Source organism: Streptopelia decaocto (genome assembly GCF_964273445.1).
Source record: "Streptopelia decaocto genome assembly, chromosome: 9".
Taxonomy (NCBI): Eukaryota; Metazoa; Chordata; class Aves; order Columbiformes; family Columbidae; genus Streptopelia; species Streptopelia decaocto.
The window spans coordinates 2221174-2242149 of NC_138664.1; the positions used below are offsets into that span (position 1 = coordinate 2221174).

General features: G+C 40.7%; 2 protein-coding genes across 4 annotated transcripts in view; both read left to right on the plus strand.

The window, feature by feature from the left end:
• The window catches only part of SLC12A1 (solute carrier family 12 member 1), a gene marked incomplete at both ends in the record, with an annotated part of 43648 nt that extends 37147 nt beyond the window's left edge, over positions 1–6501 (plus strand). For both annotated transcript variants that reach the window (XM_082060721.1, XM_082060722.1), the window contains 4 exons: positions 408–494; positions 2570–2705; positions 5290–5357; positions 6366–6501. In XM_082060721.1, coding sequence (XP_081916847.1) covers positions 408–494; positions 2570–2705; positions 5290–5357; positions 6366–6501 — 427 coding nt within the window. The remainder of the gene's footprint in view (positions 1–407; positions 495–2569; positions 2706–5289; positions 5358–6365) is intronic.
• Positions 6502–12763: 6262 nt separating this feature from the next.
• Positions 12764–20716, plus strand: DUT (deoxyuridine triphosphatase). 2 transcript variants are annotated; one of them, XM_082061319.1, is made up of 7 exons: positions 12764–12878; positions 13402–13564; positions 14436–14527; positions 15633–15677; positions 19509–19583; positions 19857–19927; positions 20368–20716. In XM_082061319.1, the coding sequence occupies exons 1-7, from the start codon at positions 12872–12874 to the stop codon at positions 20422–20424; spliced, it is 510 nt and encodes a 169-aa protein (XP_081917445.1). In that variant the 5' UTR covers positions 12764–12871; the 3' UTR covers positions 20425–20716. The 2 variants fall into 2 exon arrangements, with proteins under 2 accessions (XP_081917445.1, XP_081917444.1); XM_082061318.1 differs by lacking the exon at positions 12764–12878 and adding an exon at positions 12942–13057.
• Positions 20717–20976: the final 260 nt, after the last annotated feature.

Below are 20976 nucleotides of genomic sequence, written 5' to 3' on the forward strand. Positions count from 1 at the left end.
ATACTCCACACATAGAATTCTGATGATAATATAATAACAGAAGCCTTCTCTAAGTATTAGAGAATATATCCTCCAGTATTTTGAATATTTTTCCTTTATAGTTCAAGCCTTTGCAAATACTTGGAGTACCATTTTTTCCCCCAAATGTAAACGCCCTCCCTCTGACTGCTATTCATTTCCAGTTTTTGTGAATTGCATTGATCATCAGTTAAATGAATTAAACTACAGCAATCACATCAATCTAGTACTGTAATTGGGAAGTGAAACACTAAAGCATTTAAAGTAATTTGTCATATAGTTAAAGATAATGAGACAACTGCGTTTGACATCTCAACTCATTTATGAGTGCTCTTTGATGCAAGGCACTCAGAAATATAGTGATAAAATGTTCTCTGTTTTGTTTTCAGGATGGCTTCACTTCTAAGCAAATTCAGAATAAAATTTGCTGATATTAATATCATTTGTGATATCAATATAAAGCCCAACAAAGAGAGGTAAGAAGCATTACCAAAATCCATTATTTAGCTGCAGGCCTTTATCAGGAGCTTCTTTCTTTTATGTTGAGCATTAAAAAACCCAACACACACACCACAAAGGATAACGCTGTCGCTTTATTGCAATCATTTTGCATGTAAGTAGAGCAAGAAAAAAGAAAAGAATGTTTTAACAGTCACACTCAGAGGGTCAAAACTAAAGCAGCCTTTTTCTTTATGTTGTAATGGTAAGACTCAATTTTAATAAGGCCTAATTAGACACCATACTTATGAGCCACTAAATTTAACAGACATTTTATGGTGGCTTTTCATATCTATTTAGGTTGGCATAGACTTCACTTCGTTGTATTATTCAGACAGTCACAGTTCTCTCATAAACTCACCATCTCTGCCAAGTCAGCCTTCTGCATTCTACCATGAATTCATAAACTTCACATTTTTGTGCCCAAACGTAAGCATACTCCTCCTTTCCTGCGAGGACAAGGTTATAATACTCCCCTATCTCTCAAATATAATGAAGGTTCAATGCTGTTAAAAATTACCTTATCTACAGAATTAATGGAATAACTGAATCCTAACTCAATTCACAACATTGCTCTTGGTCTTAAAGATCCTCTAAAAACGCTCTCACCCTGCTATGCCCCCTTTCCCCCCAGCTGTGCTCCCCTCTCGACAGGTCTGTAGCTGTTTCATAGGCAAAGGGCTCTCGTCCACCCAAAGCCTTCCCTCTGAGCGCAAGTGCAATCTCAGGTCGGTCTCTTCATCCTTCCATGTCCCATTTCTCCACACACAGAACTTTGCAAAAGCAATATTAGACCCACCAGAGTTTCTGCCGTGCATGGGAGAGTTTGACTTGGGAAATACAATCAAGGAATATAAAGATTTTATTATTAGATAGCTAAAGTCACTTATTAGTGCCCTCTTGATCTCTCAGTAAATAGTTTGTAATTATATAAAGAACTGTGCAGAATACTTCTCTTTTTTTCCAGTACTATGCACTGATTTTTTACATAAACAAAAGCTAACAGAAAGAATTAATATCTGGCACTAACATAAAAACCAAATACAGTTTCTGCATCAGAACTCTGTGAACAGAACAAGTGAATGTTGTGCCAGACACTTGCTAGACCACTCCATCTCTCTCCCAGCTGGCATCCCATTTATTTCACTAATAATAAGAGGATTATCGCTATTTTATATACTGAAACAGGGCATGTTGACAAACTCTTTGGCAACTTAGCAACATTAAATGCTGCATGTCATGGCCTTTAACCCATCTCTCGACTTCCTGGCCATATAAGCAAAGGCCAACCTCCTATTTCGCTTCACAGGGACACCTGGCAGCAGAAAGTGCCCACAGAGACTCACATTCATATAAAAGAAACTCCCTGAGCTCTCTGTGGGATGATAGAAACTTTCAATAAGGGGCAAGCAGGGAAGTACAGAAGGACAAGTTTCTCCAGATGATGACAGTCAAAAGCTTCAAGAAACAAGCTGAAATTGAGAGAGGACATCTGTGGAAAAGTTGGGAAATTAACACAAATCTGAGTCCACACATAGCAAGAAAACCTACAGCATTTCCCTCAGCCCCTTGCCACATAGAGATTTATATCACCTCTTTCTCCATTTCATTAAAACTGTAACAGTGAAACTGTATCAGGCAGGTGATAGCTCCAGTTAATGCTAAAACAATAATAAAAGCTCAGGAATTATTAGGAGACCCATATTCACTGTTAACATTATTAACCACTATACTGCAGTTCGGAGTCACTGTAGAACTCATTTCGGTGTTTTTGCTACAACCAGGAAAATGCAGAAAATTCTCTGCACCTACAATAGGCCAACACAGTGTTTAATGATCCTCAAATAATCTTTTAATTATCCTCAAATAACCCCGACATATTGAAGTGGCACAGAAGTAACTTGGGGCACAATGTAGCAAAGAATAGCTAAAAGATTTCGCACATTTTTCAGCTCCAATTATAGTCAGTGGGGTCTGCAATACACAGTGTCTATGAAATAAGTGAGTGAGTTCATAGCCTGCAGCAAGGCCTCCTTTGTAATTCCTGTTTCAGCTGGAAATTCTTTGAAGAGATGATTGAACCATATCGCCTCCATGAAAGCTGCAAAGATATAACAACTGCTGAGAAATTAAAGCGGGAGACTCCATGGAAAATCACAGATACAGAGCTGGAAGCATTCAAGGAGAAGGTAAAGCCTTGCCTACCTTTTTATGACAGCAGCTTTTCTTACGCTCCAGATTTTTGAAGCGATTAGCGTGAAAATGTGAAACACCAGATATGGAATTAGCAACATGACACATACAAACCCAAACCTGTATTTGATATTTACAAATTGGATTTATATTGTAAGCACTGCGGAGGTGTGTTAGGATCGCATTATTCAGCATTCCCTAAGACCTTGGCACACGTACACAGTACTTTGCAGGCTGATGAGAAGCTCTGCCCACATCAGAGCCAGACAGATGAAAACCACCCTGAACCCAAAGCCACACAGCACTGTGCTGAGCGGTTCATTAAATAGCTCCACTGTTTTAGGGCTTGAACCTCTTAAAAAGAGCACAGTTCCAAATATTCGCCACTTTGGGAAATTCAGAACTGAAACCAGACTCTACCTAGGAATTTTTCCAAAGGCAAAATTTAACACGGATTCTCACCTCAATGGCAGCATGAAGACTCATCTGCCCACGCTGCAGGAGCTTTCCCGCAGCTGAGGGGCACTGATGCTGATGTTGGCTGATCCACTGGGAGAATCAGAGCCTGGGCTGCTCTTTAATTTTGCTGGAACACACCTTTTTGGCACTAAATGGCCAGGCTTCCTCAGGCCAGTGAGGCCACACCTGGAGTATTGTGTTCAGTTCTGGGCCCCTCAGTTCAGGAAAGACATTGAAGTGCTGGAGCGGGTCCAGAGAAGAGCAACACGACTGGGGAAGGGACTTGAGCACAAGCCCTATGGGGAGAGGCTGAGGGAGCTGGGCTTGTTTAGTCTGGAGAAGAGGAGGCTCAGAGGTGAGCTCAGCACTCTCTAGAACTACCTGAAGGTGGGGATTGGTCTCTTCTCCCAGGCATCAGCAATAGGACAAGGGGCCATGGGCTTCAACTCTGCCAGGGGAAATTTAGGCTGGATATTAGAAAGAAATTCTTTACAGAGAGAGCGGTCAGGCATTGGAATGGCTGCCCAGGGAGGTGCTGGACTCACCATCCCTGGAGGTTTTTAAACTGAGATTGGACATGGCACTTAGTGCCATGATCTAGTAAACGGACTAGAGTTGGACCAAGGGTTGGACTCGATGATCTCTGAGGGCTTTTCCAACCCAGTCGATTCTGTGATTCTGTGATTCTGTTGGCTGATCCACTGGGCGAATCAGAGCCTGGGCTGCTCTTTAATTTTGCTGGAACACACCTTTTTGGCACTAAATGGCCAGGCTTCCTCAGGCCAGTGTCAAAAGCACACTACAAACTCTTCCACCCTCAGGAGACAAGTCCTCCTGGAACTCACAGAGAATTAATCCAGCAATTTTATTTATGGTTCCTGTTGGATTAACCTGAGTGCACTGAGAGTCTAGTTATCTCCACTTTATGGTGCTAGTAACTTCCTCAGCGGAGCAAGGATTGTGAGCCTGAGCTCAGAGCTGCCAGAGGTCACAGGCTGACACATTAACATAAGCTGAAATCAATGGTGATTTAAGATAACACACTATACTACCGAGCGCGGCAGCTGGGGAGCAGACTGACTGCTCACTGTATTACCCTTCTGATAGACTTGATAACCAGTTATGGTAGGCAGCTGTGGGCAGAAAACTTTTGAAGTACTCTCAGCATAAATCATCAAAACTTGGGAGCAGAGCCCTTAGAATATCTCTGTATAAAAGATAAAAGGAATACAATCCCAGATATACATGCATGCATGCAGAAACAGTGAGGATACAACAGGAAAAAAATACATGCTTAAGCTTGACCTTGCCCAGGAAAAAATCCCCTAGGTTGAAAGCAGTCAGCAATATGAAAATGCCAAATCTGTCGATAAAATAAGAACAGCAACAAAAAGTTTAGCTTCCACAGCTGGAAAGACAAGTCCTTTATCTTCTGAGAATTTTATGGAGGACGTTAGAACATATTTATAATTCAAGAGAGAAAAAACCTGGCAGCACAGGGTGATGTTATAGGATGACTCTCATGAGATAACAACTGGCTAAATTATGAGGATTCTTACTTATCTAGCATGTAAAAGAACAGCAGAATTTCTGTAGAGAAGGAAAGTTTAAGGTCTGAATGGAGAAAAACTAGTTTTTTACATTCTCCAGGGAAAGAGAGAATAATTTACAAGCCCAGTGAAGATATCTCCCATTCTGCAATCTCCCTGTACACAAACCTGCCCTGGTCTCTTGTTCCCTATGACTTGTGTTAAGCTATAAAAACTTTGAGAGACCGAGACTGACCACAAAGTAACCTTGGCTGAATCTCAAAGCCGCGGCCATTTATGCAATTTGCAGGAGTCCATATAAATACACAATACATAAAGCAGCCAGGTCCTACTTCAATCTCATGGTCTTCTGTTTAAGAGGTTACTCCCCAGGTAACCATATGAATCAAGAATCAAGGCTTTGCCTCATATTTTGCCATCTCCATCAGCGGGCCACAGAGCACACCCAGCTTTCAGTGTTGCCAAAGCAACAGTAGAAAATCTAGTGGGTAGTGTGGTATTCCATAAGGCACCAGAATTGAGGATCACTTACCTAACTGATTTTTTTATTTCCCTGTTTTGTTTTAATCAGAGTTACCGCCAAGTTCGTCTGAATGAACTCTTACAGGAACATTCAAGGGCAGCAAACCTCATTGTCCTGTGAGTGGCAAGATCTTGGTTCTAACTTAGAGATAATCTCATGTGTAAAGGGATCCTGGACAGAAACAGTTCTGTTAATTCATTGAGGGTGAAAATAATCTTTTAAGTACCCTTTGAAGGACTTGCATCCGGACTGATGGTTCTCTGGGACTACACTGAATATGAATCTTCCCTAGTATTTATATCTTAGTAGTCATATCTTAAAACAATGTCCTACTCATGAAAATGTGTCAAAAATGTAATCCTCACATCCACATCTGCATGGTCTTACACCTGCTTCTCACCTGCAGAAAATACACATTTTCGTTTCTTTTCCCCCAACTACTCACTAAGTTAGATAAAGGATTATTTTCATTTGCACATAATTAATGGAGTTGTTAGCTGAGATGTACTTCGAGCTCCATGAAACTGAGTGAAAATGATGCAATTGCATCAAGAGTCCACTAATAAAATTTTTAAAAGCCATTTTCAGAATCAATTTTTAGTCAATCACATTTTATACACAGCTTCAATACATTACTCAGTATTTGTGATGCACAAATAAACCTCTTTAGCTCTACTAGTTTAGTCCCAAAAAAGGGGTGATCGGCTAACGTTTACCAGAAATTTACCCACAATTTAAAAATTAAAGATCAGAAAACAAGCGGATGGAACACAAAACTGTGCATGCATTGTATTTTTATCCTTTTTAAAAAACACATTACGTGTGGGTCTTATGGCCCTGAAAATGCTGCTTTACCAGTTTTCTGTTATAATCACAAATAGTCCATGTTACAGTACAATTGGCTGTATTAATGGCACTAAGCAGCCGAGCAAGAGTTTGCAAGATTAAGGCCTAATGGTAGCTTTGTGCTTTATAAAACTAAAATAGTCATGTAGTCTAATTATGAACATTCAGAGTTGTGTATGAACAATTGATGTTTTCTACTTAATATTTAGTGAGATACATCTTATCAGAGCTACTCCTGTCTTTATAACACCAATTTGATTTTCTCTCTGTCTAAACAGGAGCCTCCCAGTGGCAAGAAAAGGAGCAGTGTCTGATTACCTGTATATGGCTTGGCTAGAAATTCTCTCCAAGAACCTTCCTCCGGTCTTAATGGTCAGGGGCAACCACAAAAATGTACTGACTTTCTATTCGTAGGAAAACAGCAGTGCCTAGAATATCCCTTGCTTGATTTCAACACGTGCATTTTTAGTACAGCGATTAAAGACACGCTTATCTAATGCAGATCTGAACTTAAATAATTGACAGAATTGTTTTCAAAAATCCAAAGCAACACAGTGAAGAATTAGACAAAAAAATGGAAATGGTCTTTGTTGGTGTTACTCTCTAGCAGAGACAAAATAAGGAAAATCTACCTATATATATACACACGCATATGCACATATATCACATGAGACAGAAAATATTCCATTAATTTTGTAAGGCACTGAAAATGCTTTTGATATTTATCCCAGAAAGCCAAAATTAATTGCTACAGTACAAAAAGCATTAAATCTATCAGTAAGTTTTTCAAATTGCACTGTCATAGTTGCTAACGCACATATAGGAGGATTACAATCAAATGCACCAGCTTGGGAGGCAGGAAAAAAACCTGTATGGTATCCAGCAGGTCAAAGTCATAAACTGATATATAGAGGGTGTTTCAAGAAGATGGATCAAATATGTTACAATCACACAAAACTTTACAAATGGTACGATAAGAGCTGATTGTTCGTGGTTGCAGAGATGCAGGGATTTCAAATTGGGTCCATCTTTTTGACACCCCCTGTAAAACGCAAGTAGAATACTTGTGATGCTGTTTAGTTACCATATTGCCAAATTAAGAGCTATACCAACAGTAGATGCTTTTACCTAAATTGTTGTGCTAATTTATATTAACTCAAATGCTTCTAATTTACTGACAAACAAGTTACATATATAAAAATATGGACTCTATTTGACAAGACTTGATAATTGATTTTCAAGCTCTAATATGGAATGGAGTGTATGATTGCATGAATTAAATGTGGTAAATTTCACAAATAAATTAGTGAAATACTAAATATTCTGACAATTTTTGATATGAATGTTACAGGTTAATACAATCTGACATTATACTTTAGGATAATATGTACAGTGATTTATGTGATTAGAAAACCAAATAAATTCCATAAGTTGAGTTGAATGCCTTATTTTTTGATTTATGTAAAATATTTATCTTATTTTTAGACTTTCTAAATAATATTAATTATGTATCAACTTGAAATAAAGGAAACCCATTAAGTTGTGTAGTTTTTCTGTTATCTCTTCTGCAACATTATAGTACTTCATAATTTCAGCTGTCAATAGAAGTGGCTTTTATTTTTAATGGAGAAAGCTATATCCTGTGTGTAAGCATTATTTAAAGCAAAGACCATTAAGGAGTACAGCTAACTTAATTACTGGAGTCCTGCAACTCCTTTGCAGAGATGAACCAAAATCTACACCCCAGGAAAGCCAGGGAACCCTGAATTTCGCAAAATGGTTATTTTAAAGGAGGCCTCACATTCCATCTTCACCTGAATTATTAGAATTTCACTTGCGGAGGATCTAGCACTCCATCTCCAAAAAATGACAAATATTGGATATTCATATTTTTCCAAGTTCAACAGCAGCAATTCAGCAGAACATGGTAATGTAGCCCAATAATCCATGGTTTATTTTCTCCACCTATTGAAGGCAGGATATGAAATACCGATATTTTCTCATAATGGTCTTCCTTCGCTCCTTCTTACACATTTACAACCCGGTTGAAGGATCATTTTGCAGCTTAACTGCATGACAGAGATATACGAGTTTCCTAGATATACCAGGCTTCCTGCACAGCTCTGAGCAAAGCAAACACCACACTCTGCACCTGCAAAACAAGGAGATGATTCTCACCTTTTGCAGTGTTAGCACTGAGACAGGAGCTTGTTACGTGATGTCAGGTCCTTCCACCTTTGTAGAATTGCAATGGCCACCACCCTTTTAGCCTCACTTTAGACACCAAACAGGTATAATCTGCACGTGGTACCCAGTCAACGGGAAGAAAAGGAGCTTTTACAGAGGCTCCACTTAGGCCTTTCCTGGGGGAATTACACACCTGTATTGAGACCCTCAGCTACTTACACGAGTGAGGATTCTCTGCTAAATATTCCCAAGTACTGTAATTCTCAGTCTACAGGGAACATCAACTCAAATTGATTTGAGGGACCTAAGCAGATCCAAAAAGGGAAAGAGTGCAATACAAGCAATGGCACTTCCAATACTATTCACACTTCTCTCTCACAAACACATCACTGTGGGCATTACAACAATAAATACCAAGAGGTATGATTCTAAATGAACAACCATCAAAGATTAAGTATTAACATACACATCCCTGTAAAACTCCTTGCCTAGACTACAGTGATTAATTAGATGATGTATCCACACACCAACGTTATGGGATGAGCAGCACAAACTCTGGACACAACAGTGTTTACCTGAAAGTGTTATTTCCACAAATTTAGAAGTAATTTCAACACAGCAGTTTCCTAGGAGCTTCTATTTCTTGTTCCTCACCATGATTTCTGAAGTGTGTGCATGACAAATTCAGTGAGCATGCTAATTATGGACTCCCTTAAATTGCAACTTCAATTGCAAAATTTTGCTAGTCCACCTACCTCTTTTCCTACTCGGTAACAGACATTTCCTCTTTTACACACATTATGCATAAAACAACTGCTGAATTTTAATCACCATGTTAATAACTGAATTCTAATTACAAGTTTGACATCTCTCGAAGAGGGCTCTAAAGCCATCTAGCACATTTTGAGCTTATATCACACTACCAGCTCTGCAGGTTTATCTAATCTAGGCTTGATTTGATCAGCCACAACAAAAGCAAGCACAGATAAGGTGACCAAGGGCATTAAAGTGTGAAAATACCATTGCTATAAGCAAGAACAAAGAATTCTTCTTTGAAGAATTGAAGAGCCTTCTTCAAATGTCTAGGCATCCTGCACAGCTAAGCTTGTGCCTAAGGGCCTGTTAAAATGATCCACTACCTCTCCTCTCATCAGTGAATCTTACTTTTCCCTCCTAATGTTAGCGGAGCTCCAACAGGTATCACAGAAGGCATTCCACCATAGGTCAGAGAATACATTTTCCTTAAATCTTTTAACAACCACTGGCAAGTTATCCATGCATCTTGATCACATAGCCCTAGGGCATAGTGCTTAGGAACCGTAACAGGTGTCCCCATGTATCACTCCGGAACAACATTCTTCCAAAGCACCTTTCATTAGATTTTCAGTCCCCAACAGAGATTAGTTTTGGGCAGTTTTATATGTTTGTTTATTTTATTTTTAAATCAATAACCCAATAGCACAAGTAGAAAATCTACCTAACCAAAAAGGCATCACATTCTAAAGATAAACAGCTGCAACTGCAAAAGCCACATTGTGCAAAAAGCACACTACTGTATTTCACACCCAAAGGAGTTCTCTGCTTAATCATCATAGTCACAAAGTACAAAGCTCCTGCCACTTGCATAGCAAATTTCCCCAGTCTTAAACTTCTGCAATTTTCATTATATCTTTGAAAAGTCCTGCCAAAAGCCTTCCTGGTTAGGCGAAGTATGACAAGCTGCCCTTCATTCTCAGGAAACCTGGAAATTTCTCATATTTTCCCTCTTTTTCTACAATTCCACACGTTCTGTAAAGCAAAAGCAGTTTCAGCAACTGATGTGTAGTTTACAAGTAAAAGACATGGCAACAAGTAACACGAATTCACCCTGAAGTTGTAGATACGGGGCAAAGAGCTATTGAATTTTAGCTGTTGCTGACTCATCTAACTCCCCACATCTGTTGTCACCTCCCTCTGAGGTGCCCAGCTTACCAGCAAGGCTGGGAGGGCAGAATTGCAGCAAACCTCAGCCTTTTCAACTTGGAAGGTCAGTGTCCCCCTCAAGTTATTTGACGGTCACTGGACTCCAACGAAGTGACTGAGGATCACTCCACAGTCCTACCCTACTGCAACTCTGTCAGAAGGGCAATAAACCCTTAAAGTACTGCAGCTGTTTGCCAATTGAGTAACTCAGCTCTCAAGTTACAGGTGAGGAAAAGGGTTTGTAACAATGCAGCTCAGCAGATGTCATTGTTCAAACTTTACTTGTTCTGGTACCTGGCTGGCACGGCCCCTTGGCAGGTGCGCAGCCCATCGAGGCTGCGTGGTAACACCTCACACCGGCCTTCGCTCTGCTAGGAAAAACAAGAAATGTAGCATGCAAGTGCAACAACAAATAGAGCAACTTTTAGCTCACATTCTCCACAAATAACAAGAGTGATAACCCACAGTCATGCCATTGCTGGAATTTCATCAGAGGAGATTCAGCTTCAAACAAAATAAGGCATTAAGGTTGTTCTGGAACAGAGTAAAAAGCAATGGCAAAATTCCACAGCCCCCCACACTGTACAGCAAAGCACGCAATCAAAAGTAGAGGTTAATTATACATGAACACCCTCACAGCAGCCTTTTAAATTACAAACCTTAATCACTGTGAGAGAGACAGCTGTTCTAAGGGAGGCTGGGGTGGGGCATCTCTCTTTTAAAGCCACAATTTTCTTCTAATAAAAATGCTCATTTTAACACCAAACCTTCAGTGGGGAGAATTTTATGGATTATTACCCCTGAAAGAAGCTCTGTGTTTCCTCCTGTGTACAACAAAATACTCTCCACTCCTACTCTCAATCTAGGTAAAAGGCAGATAATTTCAGTTTATCTCACTACTGTTTTTCAAAGTCAGGAGGAAATGTGCAACGAAGAGCAGCACAAATCAGCAATGCAGGAATGTTGAGCCAGTGACATCTACAGAGCAAACAGCGTATTCCCAGGACCAAGGCAAACTTGCTCAGACTCTAAGCACAGGGTTTTTTGTAAAGATCAGGGGAAAAAAAGTGTCACTTGGTTGAGACCTTTCTCCTTGATAGTACGTTTGGATGAGTCCTCCTATCTATTATTCATGGACTTTCAGCCTACCTTAGAGCTAGTGTGGAACCCAGCCTGCCTCACCAAGCCAGGCCATTCATAAAATTAGTCCTTTTCTACACCATAGTGCAGGATGCATTTGCAACCTCTATAAAGTTCTGATTGTAGAAGTAACCATTTATAACTAGATATTCATTGGATACAACTTAAATTCTTATATATTCAATTTCCGGATAGCTTATATCAGAAGTTATTAAATATTCTAAGTAGCTTTTTCACATATGTCTGTGATACATACATATTCTCATTCAAACAGTGCATACTATTAAGACTGGAAGTGCTGAACAGCAATAAAAGAAACCTCTGATTTGGATATTGTTCAAAATATTTTTCATAACGGGACTGCAATGTGTAGCAATGGTTTCACTGCCACCTGGCCACATGTAAAAAACGTTACATAGCAAGGAGACAGTCACATACACTTTGATCTGTAAAAAAAACCCCAAAAGTCACAGAGTTATTTGACAAAATTTGGACCAGCAAACAGAACAGTCTGCAGCTCTTTTGCATAAAGAAAATTACACCCATCAGAGTGGTCAAGCCCAAGTTTTGCAACCATGAGCCCAGTGGGCAGCCTTAGTGCACAGACTACGGGGGAACTGAGGGAAAGCTTTTATAGACAGGGTGGCAAAAGAGGGCAGTGAATATCAAAATCAGAGATGGCCAAGTCATACAATTATTCTGCTCTGAGATGGGAAAACAAGACAAGCGGAGCATGGACAGGTTTGCCTTTCTACAACCCCGACAAGCAGGGGAAGCAGCTGCTTCCCTTTCAGAAGGCAAATATTTGTCATTGCCTGACAGTTTCTGAAGGAAGGTTATTTGCAGCAGGGTGCAAGGCAGAACAGCCATGTCTGCTGCGCGGTTGGAGTTCAGCTATAACTAGTGATTGTATTTAATCACCGAAGCACTATGCAAACAACCACAAGCTTAGTTCCTGAACATGTGAAAACATGCCCCAGCTTCCTCTGGCAGGCAGCAGCCACCAGGCAAGAGGAAAGCAGAACGCCACGAGTGCGGCAGGGACGGCCCACATGTGCTACCAAGACACCAAGACAACGCTGGTGCAAGCCAGCAGTTCAGGCTGATGTGTCAAGCCTGACCTTTGGCCAAAAGCTGCATCGATGCTGGTGCTGCAGCACGACTGGACCACAGATGTCTGGAAATGGAGAGGGATGGATGGATGGATGGATGGATGGATGGATGGATGGATGGATGGATGGATGGATGGACGGATGGACGGATGGATGGACGGATGGACGGATGGACAGGGGCGGGGCGGGGGGGAGGAGGCCCCTCTGAGCAGCCGTGACAGCCGAGCCCCCCCCGCGCTCCCCCGGTGGCCTCGGCTCCGCCCGCCGCCCGTGCAGCCGCAATCGCGTCCCCCGGCAACACTGCGCGCCCCGCGCGGTCCGCCCGCCGCTCCCCGGCACGGCCACCGCCGGGTCCCGCTGGCGGAGGGGCTGAGCGGCCTCGCATGGCAGGTACACCCCGGGCAGGGCGAGAAGGGGGCGCCGCTGCCCTCCGCCTGCGCCCCGCCAGTCTGCTACCGCCGGACAGCGGCGGGGAGCGCCGGGCGGCCTCACGGTGGCACGGCCCCCACACGGCGGCGGCGTTATGCTGGCCCGGGGCCTCAGGCGGCTCCTGCACCCCCACGGGCGCAGTAAGGGGGCGGCGGGGACATCGGGGGGACCATAGACGGCCCAGCCGCACTGCGGCCCGGCTCGGCCGGGGGGGCTACGGGGCGTCCCGGCACCCGGGCGGGAGGCAGCACCGCAAAGGGCCCCTCGGCAGGGCCCAGGGAGCTGGGCGCTGAGGAGGAGCCGGACGAGGCCATTCTCACCGGCGAGGGGTGGCGTGGGCGCACCGCACACAGAGAGGCCGGGGATGGAGCAGTTTCCCCCTCTGTTTCCACCTTCAGTGGGTCGGGCCGGTTTTCGCGGGCTTTTCCATTCCCCCCCTCCGCCCCCCCCAGCCGCTCTCTCTCGCCTCCCCGTCCCCGCACAGCCATGCCCGCCTCCGACGCCGTTTTGCAGCCGTCCCCCAGCAAGAGGCAAAAAGGCTCGGTGCCCGAGGAGCCCACCGCGCTGCTCCGCTTCACCAAGCTCTCCGAGAACGCCTTCGCCCCCTCCAAGGGCTCTGCTCGGGCTGCAGGCTACGATCTGTACAGGTGAGGGTGCCCACGCAGGGGAGGAGCCCACGGCACGACCTGCCCCGCGTCCTCTCAGGCAGAGGCGCTACGGGCGCTCGGTGGGTCCCTCCTGAGGAAGGGCCGCTCGGCGGGCGAAGCCTCCGGGGTCTGCAGAAGGCTGCTCCTCCATCCCTCTCCATTTCCAGACATCTGTGGTCCAGTCATGCTGCAGCACCAGCATCGATGCAGCTTTTGGCCAAAGGTCAGGCTTGACACATCAGCCTGAACTGCTGGTTTGCACCAGCGTTGTCTTGGTGTCTTGGTAGCACATGTGGGCCGTCCCTGCCGCACTCGTGGCGTTCTGCTTTCCTCTTGCCTGGTGGCTGCTGCCTGCCAGAGGAAGCTGGGGCATGTTTTCACATGTTCAGGAACTAAGCTTGTGGTTGTTTGCATAGTGCTTCGGTGATTAAATACAATCACTAGTTATATCTGAACACCACCCTCCTCTAGCTTCCCTTTTTGAGTATCAGAATAATCGGCCTGTCTTTTTCTGCCTTCACTTATCTGACTTCCTTCCTGAAGCTTCGCCCAGCTACACTTGACACTTTTCCTTTGTATTCCTTTTGTCTTACCGGGTTTGGTTTTTTCTTGTTCCAGTGGTGCACTGTACTCCTCAAAAAAAGTCTATTTCATAAAAAAAACCTTTCCGTGCATCCCAGTGCTTAAAAATAAGTTCTTTGTCAAGGCCAAGACATGTTTGCCTTAAATAAGTAGAACAGTCTCGCTGTGGTATGGTTACCACTGCCTTTCATTAAGCCTCCAGTTGGGTAGCTTCAGAAAGTTCTTAAGTTACGGAGAAGAAAATTTTCAACATTTTCTATATAAGTTAGTTTTTCTTTCTTTAATATAGTGCCTATGACTGTGTGATACCACCCATGGAAAAGGCTGTCGTGAAAACAGACATTCAAATTGCACTTCCTTCAGGATGCTATGGCCGAGTAGGTAAGTAAACAGGTTATAAAAATGCTGCAGAATCATTACAGAACAAGTTTGATGCCATCTTCACATTTAGATTCTGCCTAAAGCTTTCAGAATTAGTCTATACATAAGAGGTGTCATGTGGCTTTGTGATTTATTAAGCTTTGTAACAGAAGTGTCTTGTGAAATACATTTGAGGTTTGGTGTATGTCAAATGACAAAAATATTATTAGCAAAGTTTTTGTATCTAAATACCACTTTATAGGCTATGCAATAGTTCATTATTTCTCTGCAGTTTCAGATTTCAAATCACAAACACCAATAGGTAATGGACATACAGAAAATATACTCCTGGATGTTTAAAAGTTAACCCTAAAGTAAGAGTACTAGTCTAGAAGAATTTGACTACTTTCTGTGACAGAATACTTGAGAGAACCTGTACAACATATTTTATTATGTTTTATGCATTTATTTTCTGAGTTATGTGTCACTTCTTAAAGTAAAAAAAAAGCAATAGATACTCCAGTGGAAGAGCATGGTCAGAGTTTGCCATGTCCTTTCAGCTAGAAGGAGAATGCAAGTGCATTTCTCTTATCCCAGCCAAAATTTTTAAAATAAAACATTTTAGCACCTCAAAGTAGGGTGAGGTAAGTAGAAAAAAAAAACCCTGCACATCATTTAATTTATCTGTGTATAACATTTCTTAGTGAATGGCTTGCCAAATATTGCTTTCCATTGTAACTTAAATGGATTGACCTAATAGTTCTTTGAGATTATTCTGAAGCAGTGGCCTCACACGGCCAAAAATAAACCAAGATTAGATAGTAGTTGTCTGCTCCAGCCGCCTTCCTTGGAGAAACCTACTCTTCAACTGGTAGTCTAAACAACTGTATGTTTATAGCGCTAAAGATTGCAATTGTATTGTAGCCCTTTGCAGCTGTTATTTTGTTTAATATATACGTTAATGCTTACAGTAGTTCCTGTAAAGTCATGTTTATTTTAGAAAGACTGTGAACACAGTTCTCGCTGCCATGACTCTGTGCAAACACGCTATCTAAGCTATAAATATTGTGTAAGAGTTTTAAAATAAGGACATTATTATACTTATGAAAAAATTCTTGTTTTCCAGCACCACGTTCTGGTTTAGCAGCAAAGCACTTCATAGATGTTGGTGGTAAGATTTTTGTTCCTTATAATAAAATCTTGATTGCAGAAGTGCCTTAATTTCACATTGTAATATGTTTAAATAAATAATGCTAGCTTCACTGGTAGTCTGGCAAAAGGAGATAACTGGGAAATAACTCCAAGAGCCAGTGCATTGTAATTATTTTAAAACTTGCTGCATTATAAAAATATTACTGATTTTTGAAAATAATAATCGTATGGCACTTTTGTAGGCAATGCCTAGCATTGAAGTTGTATTTTTGGATTAGGCTTTAAAGATGACTTTTTACACTCTGCTTGCTCCATTTTGAGTAAACGTCTCTGTGTGTTTCTTTTCAGTCCAGTGTAAAATACGAATGAATTAAATCAATAACATATAGATATTCTTTTATGCAGAGAATATATAGTAGTGATATTCAAAAAGAATGATAGAAAGCACTGGAATACACCATCACTGTAGGTAGTTCTTCACTTACAGAAAATTGCTTATTAGGATGAAAAGAGCTTTAGTTTACACTGACTGATGAAAATGTAACAACTCATGTAAAACACAAAATTTAAACTCATAGCTTTATGCATTATTTTGCTTGAAAATTGAAAGTCTTTTGAAACAGAAATAAAACCAAAATCCCACTTTGTACAAGTCTTTACAGTTGTGGGGTTTTGTTGTTCAGTACTAGCAACAGATTTGTTTTGAACGGGGTGGGTTTTTTTAAAAGTATTTTGAGCTTTTCTTCTGTTTTGATTAGAAATTCACAAATACCTCTCCAAAAACAATTATTATAGGCATATCTATAATCAGAAGCCTTCATGAAAGCCGCACTATCCTTTTCCCATATCCCTATAACTGCAACATGAAGTAAATGATGTTCAGAGTTCAATTCCAGTTTTACTGTGGGGCTGATAAGAGCACAGGCAGATTCTCTAAGTATTGTGTTATAAAATGGCATCTACATTGCACAGAAGTTCTCACCGCTAACATTATTGTGGAGTTATTCTGAGCACAGCTGTAATCACAGCAATTCAACCAGCACTAAATGTGTATTACATTATTCTAATTGTACAAGAATACAGTTCTAAGTTAAATAAGATGTTTTCTGCCTCGTGAAGCCCCAAGCAATTCTTTTTTTTCTGGCAAGAGATTGTGGTAAAAGAACCAAAAACTACATTTCTGATGTAATGACATGAAGATGAATCTAATGGATATGTTCAAAAGTGCTGGGTGGCCAAGAGCACGTTTTTTGCAAGCACATTATAATGTGAGCCATAATGGAAGCTGACAAGAAAAGTGTGCTGAAACATTAAGGCCTTTTCCTCTTCTCTAGGTTTTTTTTTTGTGTATGTTTTTGTTGTTGGTTTGTTGTTTGGTTCTGCCTTATCCCCTGCAACGTTAAACAAGAGACACAACTTAGAGCAGTGGTACTCAGCCTTTACATGCTTATAGGCTCAGCTCTAGAGGTGAGGAAGGGTGATTCTTGCATCTTTCTGATGCCAAGGCAGCCAAAAAGCAAAGCAATTCCAAGTATAATTAAGAGCTTCTGCAGCACTATTTTATTCTGTGTCCTTATGGCATATCAAAGTCTGGCTGTGCCTGTGATACAGCTCTGACATCAAGATTAAAGGGGAGTGTCTGTGCCAGCTTTGTGTCATTCAGACTTCATCTTAAATAAGAATTGATTCTTGCATGTCTGTTACTCTGAGGGTTTTAAGTGTTGCTGGGCAACACACAAAAGAGCACTAAGATGGGAATGAAAGATTCTCTACACCCCTATGACTCTGCATAGTATACGTGGTCTACTATATCTACTATAGCGTGGTTCTTTAAAACAACACTTCTAAACCAAATTTTTAATATGAAAAAATACATATGGTCTGTAACAGTCTTTTTAATTTGAAAGTTAAACTAGGAAATACCAGAAGGCAACCAGAAGTGCTTAGCAGGATGACCTATTTTCAGATTTATAAAAAGCTGACAGTTGACAAAGCGTGAGTAAAAGCTATTATTGACAGTTAGCAGAGGACTCAAAAAACAAAACCAACCAAACGAAAACCACCAAAACAATTGTTACATAATTTAACTTGTCTTGCAGAAGTACTTTTGTCATTATGGGGGCATTATTTAAGTAAAAATACCTTGCCAGAAGTCCTAAGGGTCAGGGAAAAATGGGGATCATGCAAGATGTTCATGTTCAGAATTCACATCTGCAAGGTGCGAATGCTTTCCCAACAAGTGACATGCCAAACTTCTGACAGAGTAAGACAGAATGTCAGACTGCCAATTCCAGTGCATGATTTTTCCTAAAACGACTTGGATTATTTCCATTTAATACACATAATTTAGAAAAGTGCCTTAGTGCTCAGCAACGTGTATAATTATTGCAACTTGCTGTTCTGGAATAACAGAATTCAAGTAATGTGTTTTGCCAGTACACCTGGTCACATAGAGTGAGTTTGTGTCCCTAGACAGAAGATCAGGTCGTCCTGGATTATATTTCCCTGGGTGTTCCTGTATTCTCTACACTATTTGTGCTAATGCCATTGTTTAAAGGTCAGGAAAGTTGTTTGACTAGATGCATTGTAAATCAGTATAGACAATTTTTGTCATTATGTAGAAATAAACTTGCTTTCTGTTGGATATGTGAAGGCAGAAAAGTTAATTTAGAATGACTTTAAGTAGCCCCAGTTACTCTGTTCTATAAATTTTCTTGAGATAATTCCAGCAAAAGTGTGACATGCAAGAGTTTCTTGCATGTATAAATCTAACCATACTACTTCAGTTGGTACATTTTATATGTATAAAAGCATAATCTCAATTTAAATAGAATGAGTAATCTCTAGTAATAAGTTTTAAGTATTGTGTTATATCAGAGCAGAATACCGTATTATAATAGAAATAAAAATAGCCCCTAATATGTTATATTAGCAAATTCCGTTATCAATCTCTAATGCATAGCAATATCTGTCCCAGCAAATGGTCTAGAAAAATGTTGTCTTAGCTGTACAGAAATACCTGAGAATAGTTTGTCAAATTAAGGATTTATCCAAAGATCTAATGATCTTTTTATAAGCATATATGAACATATGTACAAAAATTTCTGTACCCAATATGAATTCTGGCTTTCAGCTCTCAAGCCTGATTGACTCATGTGAACAAATACACCAAATTAATGGGCAACTGACTGCAGAACTCGAGTGATGCTTAAAATTATTTGTGCTGCCATTGCAAGTTTTTTGAATCTCTCTTTGTAGTGCATCTATGTAGCATGGACTCGGTATCCACTATTGTAAAAAACAAAGCAACTCATAGAATGGGTTGCATTGGAAGGGACCTTTACAGGTCATCTATTCCACCCCCCCACCACACATAGGGACATCTCCACCCAGCTCATGTTGCTCAGAGTCATGTCCAGCCTGGCCTTGAATGTTTTCAGGGATGGGGCATCCACCACCTCTCTGGCCAACCCGGGCCAGGCTCTCAGCACTCTCATTGGAAAAGAATTTCTTCCTTATATGTAGTCTAAATCTCCCCTCTTTTAGTTTAAAACTATTAGCCCTTGTCCTATCGCTACAGGCCCTGCTAAAAAGTCTGTCCCCGTCTTTCTTATTGGCCCCTTCTAAGTACTGAAAGGCTGCAATAAGGTCTCCCCGGAGCCTTCTCTTCCCCAGGCTGAACACCCCAACTCTCAGCCTTTCCTCACCGGAGAGGAGTTTCATCCCTCTGATCATTTTTATGGCCTCCTCTGGACCCGCTTCAGCAGGTCTACTAATGTGAATCAGCATTATTTAATATACTGACAACATTTCTTAACTGGATATGCCTCTTAATTCTTTCTTACGACAGCTGGCGTTATTGATGAGGATTACAGGGGAAATGTTGGCGTGGTACTCTTCAACTTTGGCAAGGAGACTTTTGAAGGTAAGTGTTAAGCTTAGCAGGGCCTATTTTCAGCCATCTGACTCAAAATGAGAAACTATTTTTTCTTTGAAGTCCACAAAGAGTTAGAATTAGCTGATAACAAGTTTATCAGCCTGTATTTTTTCTGGGACTATTAACATCTTCTTAACTAAGTTCCAAATAAATGTTTACAATTCAGTGCATTCTGATACTCTTGAATGAGGGTTGTCTAAACTTTATATTGATTGTTCACAGGCTTTTGAAGGAATTAATAATATTTTAACTTAATTGCAGTTAAAAAAGGGGATAGGATTGCCCAGCTCATCTGTGAACGCATTTGTTATCCTGAGCTAGAAGAAGTAGAAGTAAGTTGCCAAAAGACAATGTTTGTGCTGTTTTTAGTAATTAATAGTTTAAGATAGTTATATATAAGCTGAAATTTCTGGAATAAATACTCTGCTTTAAAACTACTTACAGTGTTAAAACTGCATAGTAACATTGCTACCTGAATAAAAATCTTGATGCTTTGCCTGCATTTACATGGATTTTTTGGGGGGTGGTTTTCAGCGTTAACAGATACTTGAGAAACTCTTCAGTATACACTAGAAACAGATTTCTCACGATGTGGGATTTGTTTAAACTTGTACAAATGGTATTCTAAAATGTCTCTTTAAATGGTTTTGGTTTAGTTTCTCAGTTATAGCTATTGTTATGAGCAAATATACCTTTCTCTATGATATGCAATATCTGTTGTGTAGAAACAAAAGGCAAGACACTAAACCAACTTATAATTGATGTCTTTCAGGCTCTAGATGATACAGAACGTGGCGAAGGTGGCTTTGGTTCTACTGGAAAGAACTGAAAATTATTTGAATATGCTTTTTTGTTGTTGTTTTGCTATTTCTAAATTTTCATTAGAAGGGGGATTATAGAATACATGAGAAAAAACTGCAAGTTTTATTCAGTTTTCTGTATCTGTCCTCCTTTCTCTTTTTACAGGCAACGAATTCATCTGCATTATGGGCAAAAGTACATGACTGATTTCATTGATTAGTTGATGGATTATTTTTTCTTTTTTAGATGTTCAGCCCTCAGGAATAAGAACTCACTGTTTATGTGCTGATTATACTCTAATAAATTTAAAAGCAACTTAATTATTTGATTTTATTTTACTGACCTGAACAGAAATGGCTGATTGTTCCCTTGCCAGTTTGTGTTAATATTCTGAAAGTCATCTTCCATGTAGCTCAGTATTCATGCTGAGAGCCTATTTCATACAGAATCAGTGATAATCCAGGTATTGATGTGACTTCCCACTCTGACCCCTAAATTGGAGTAAGACAAAGATATTAAACATTGCATCTTCTGCAACCTGCCAAAATACTTGTGTTTCTGTTCAAAGCTAAAGTTCTGT

Excerpts from the sequence above, each read along its gene's own strand:
- DUT (XM_082061318.1), top strand. The coding sequence starts at position 13,012 with ATGCTGGCCCGGGGCCTCAGGCGGCTCCTGCACCCCCACGGGCGCA. Across the intron at positions 13,058-13,401 it reads CCTGCACCCCCACGGGCGCA|CCATGCCCGCCTCCGACGCC; the intron begins GTAAGGGGGCGG and ends GTCCCCGCACAG. Across the intron at positions 19,584-19,856 it reads TGGCAAGGAGACTTTTGAAG|TTAAAAAAGGGGATAGGATT; the intron begins GTAAGTGTTAAG and ends ACTTAATTGCAG.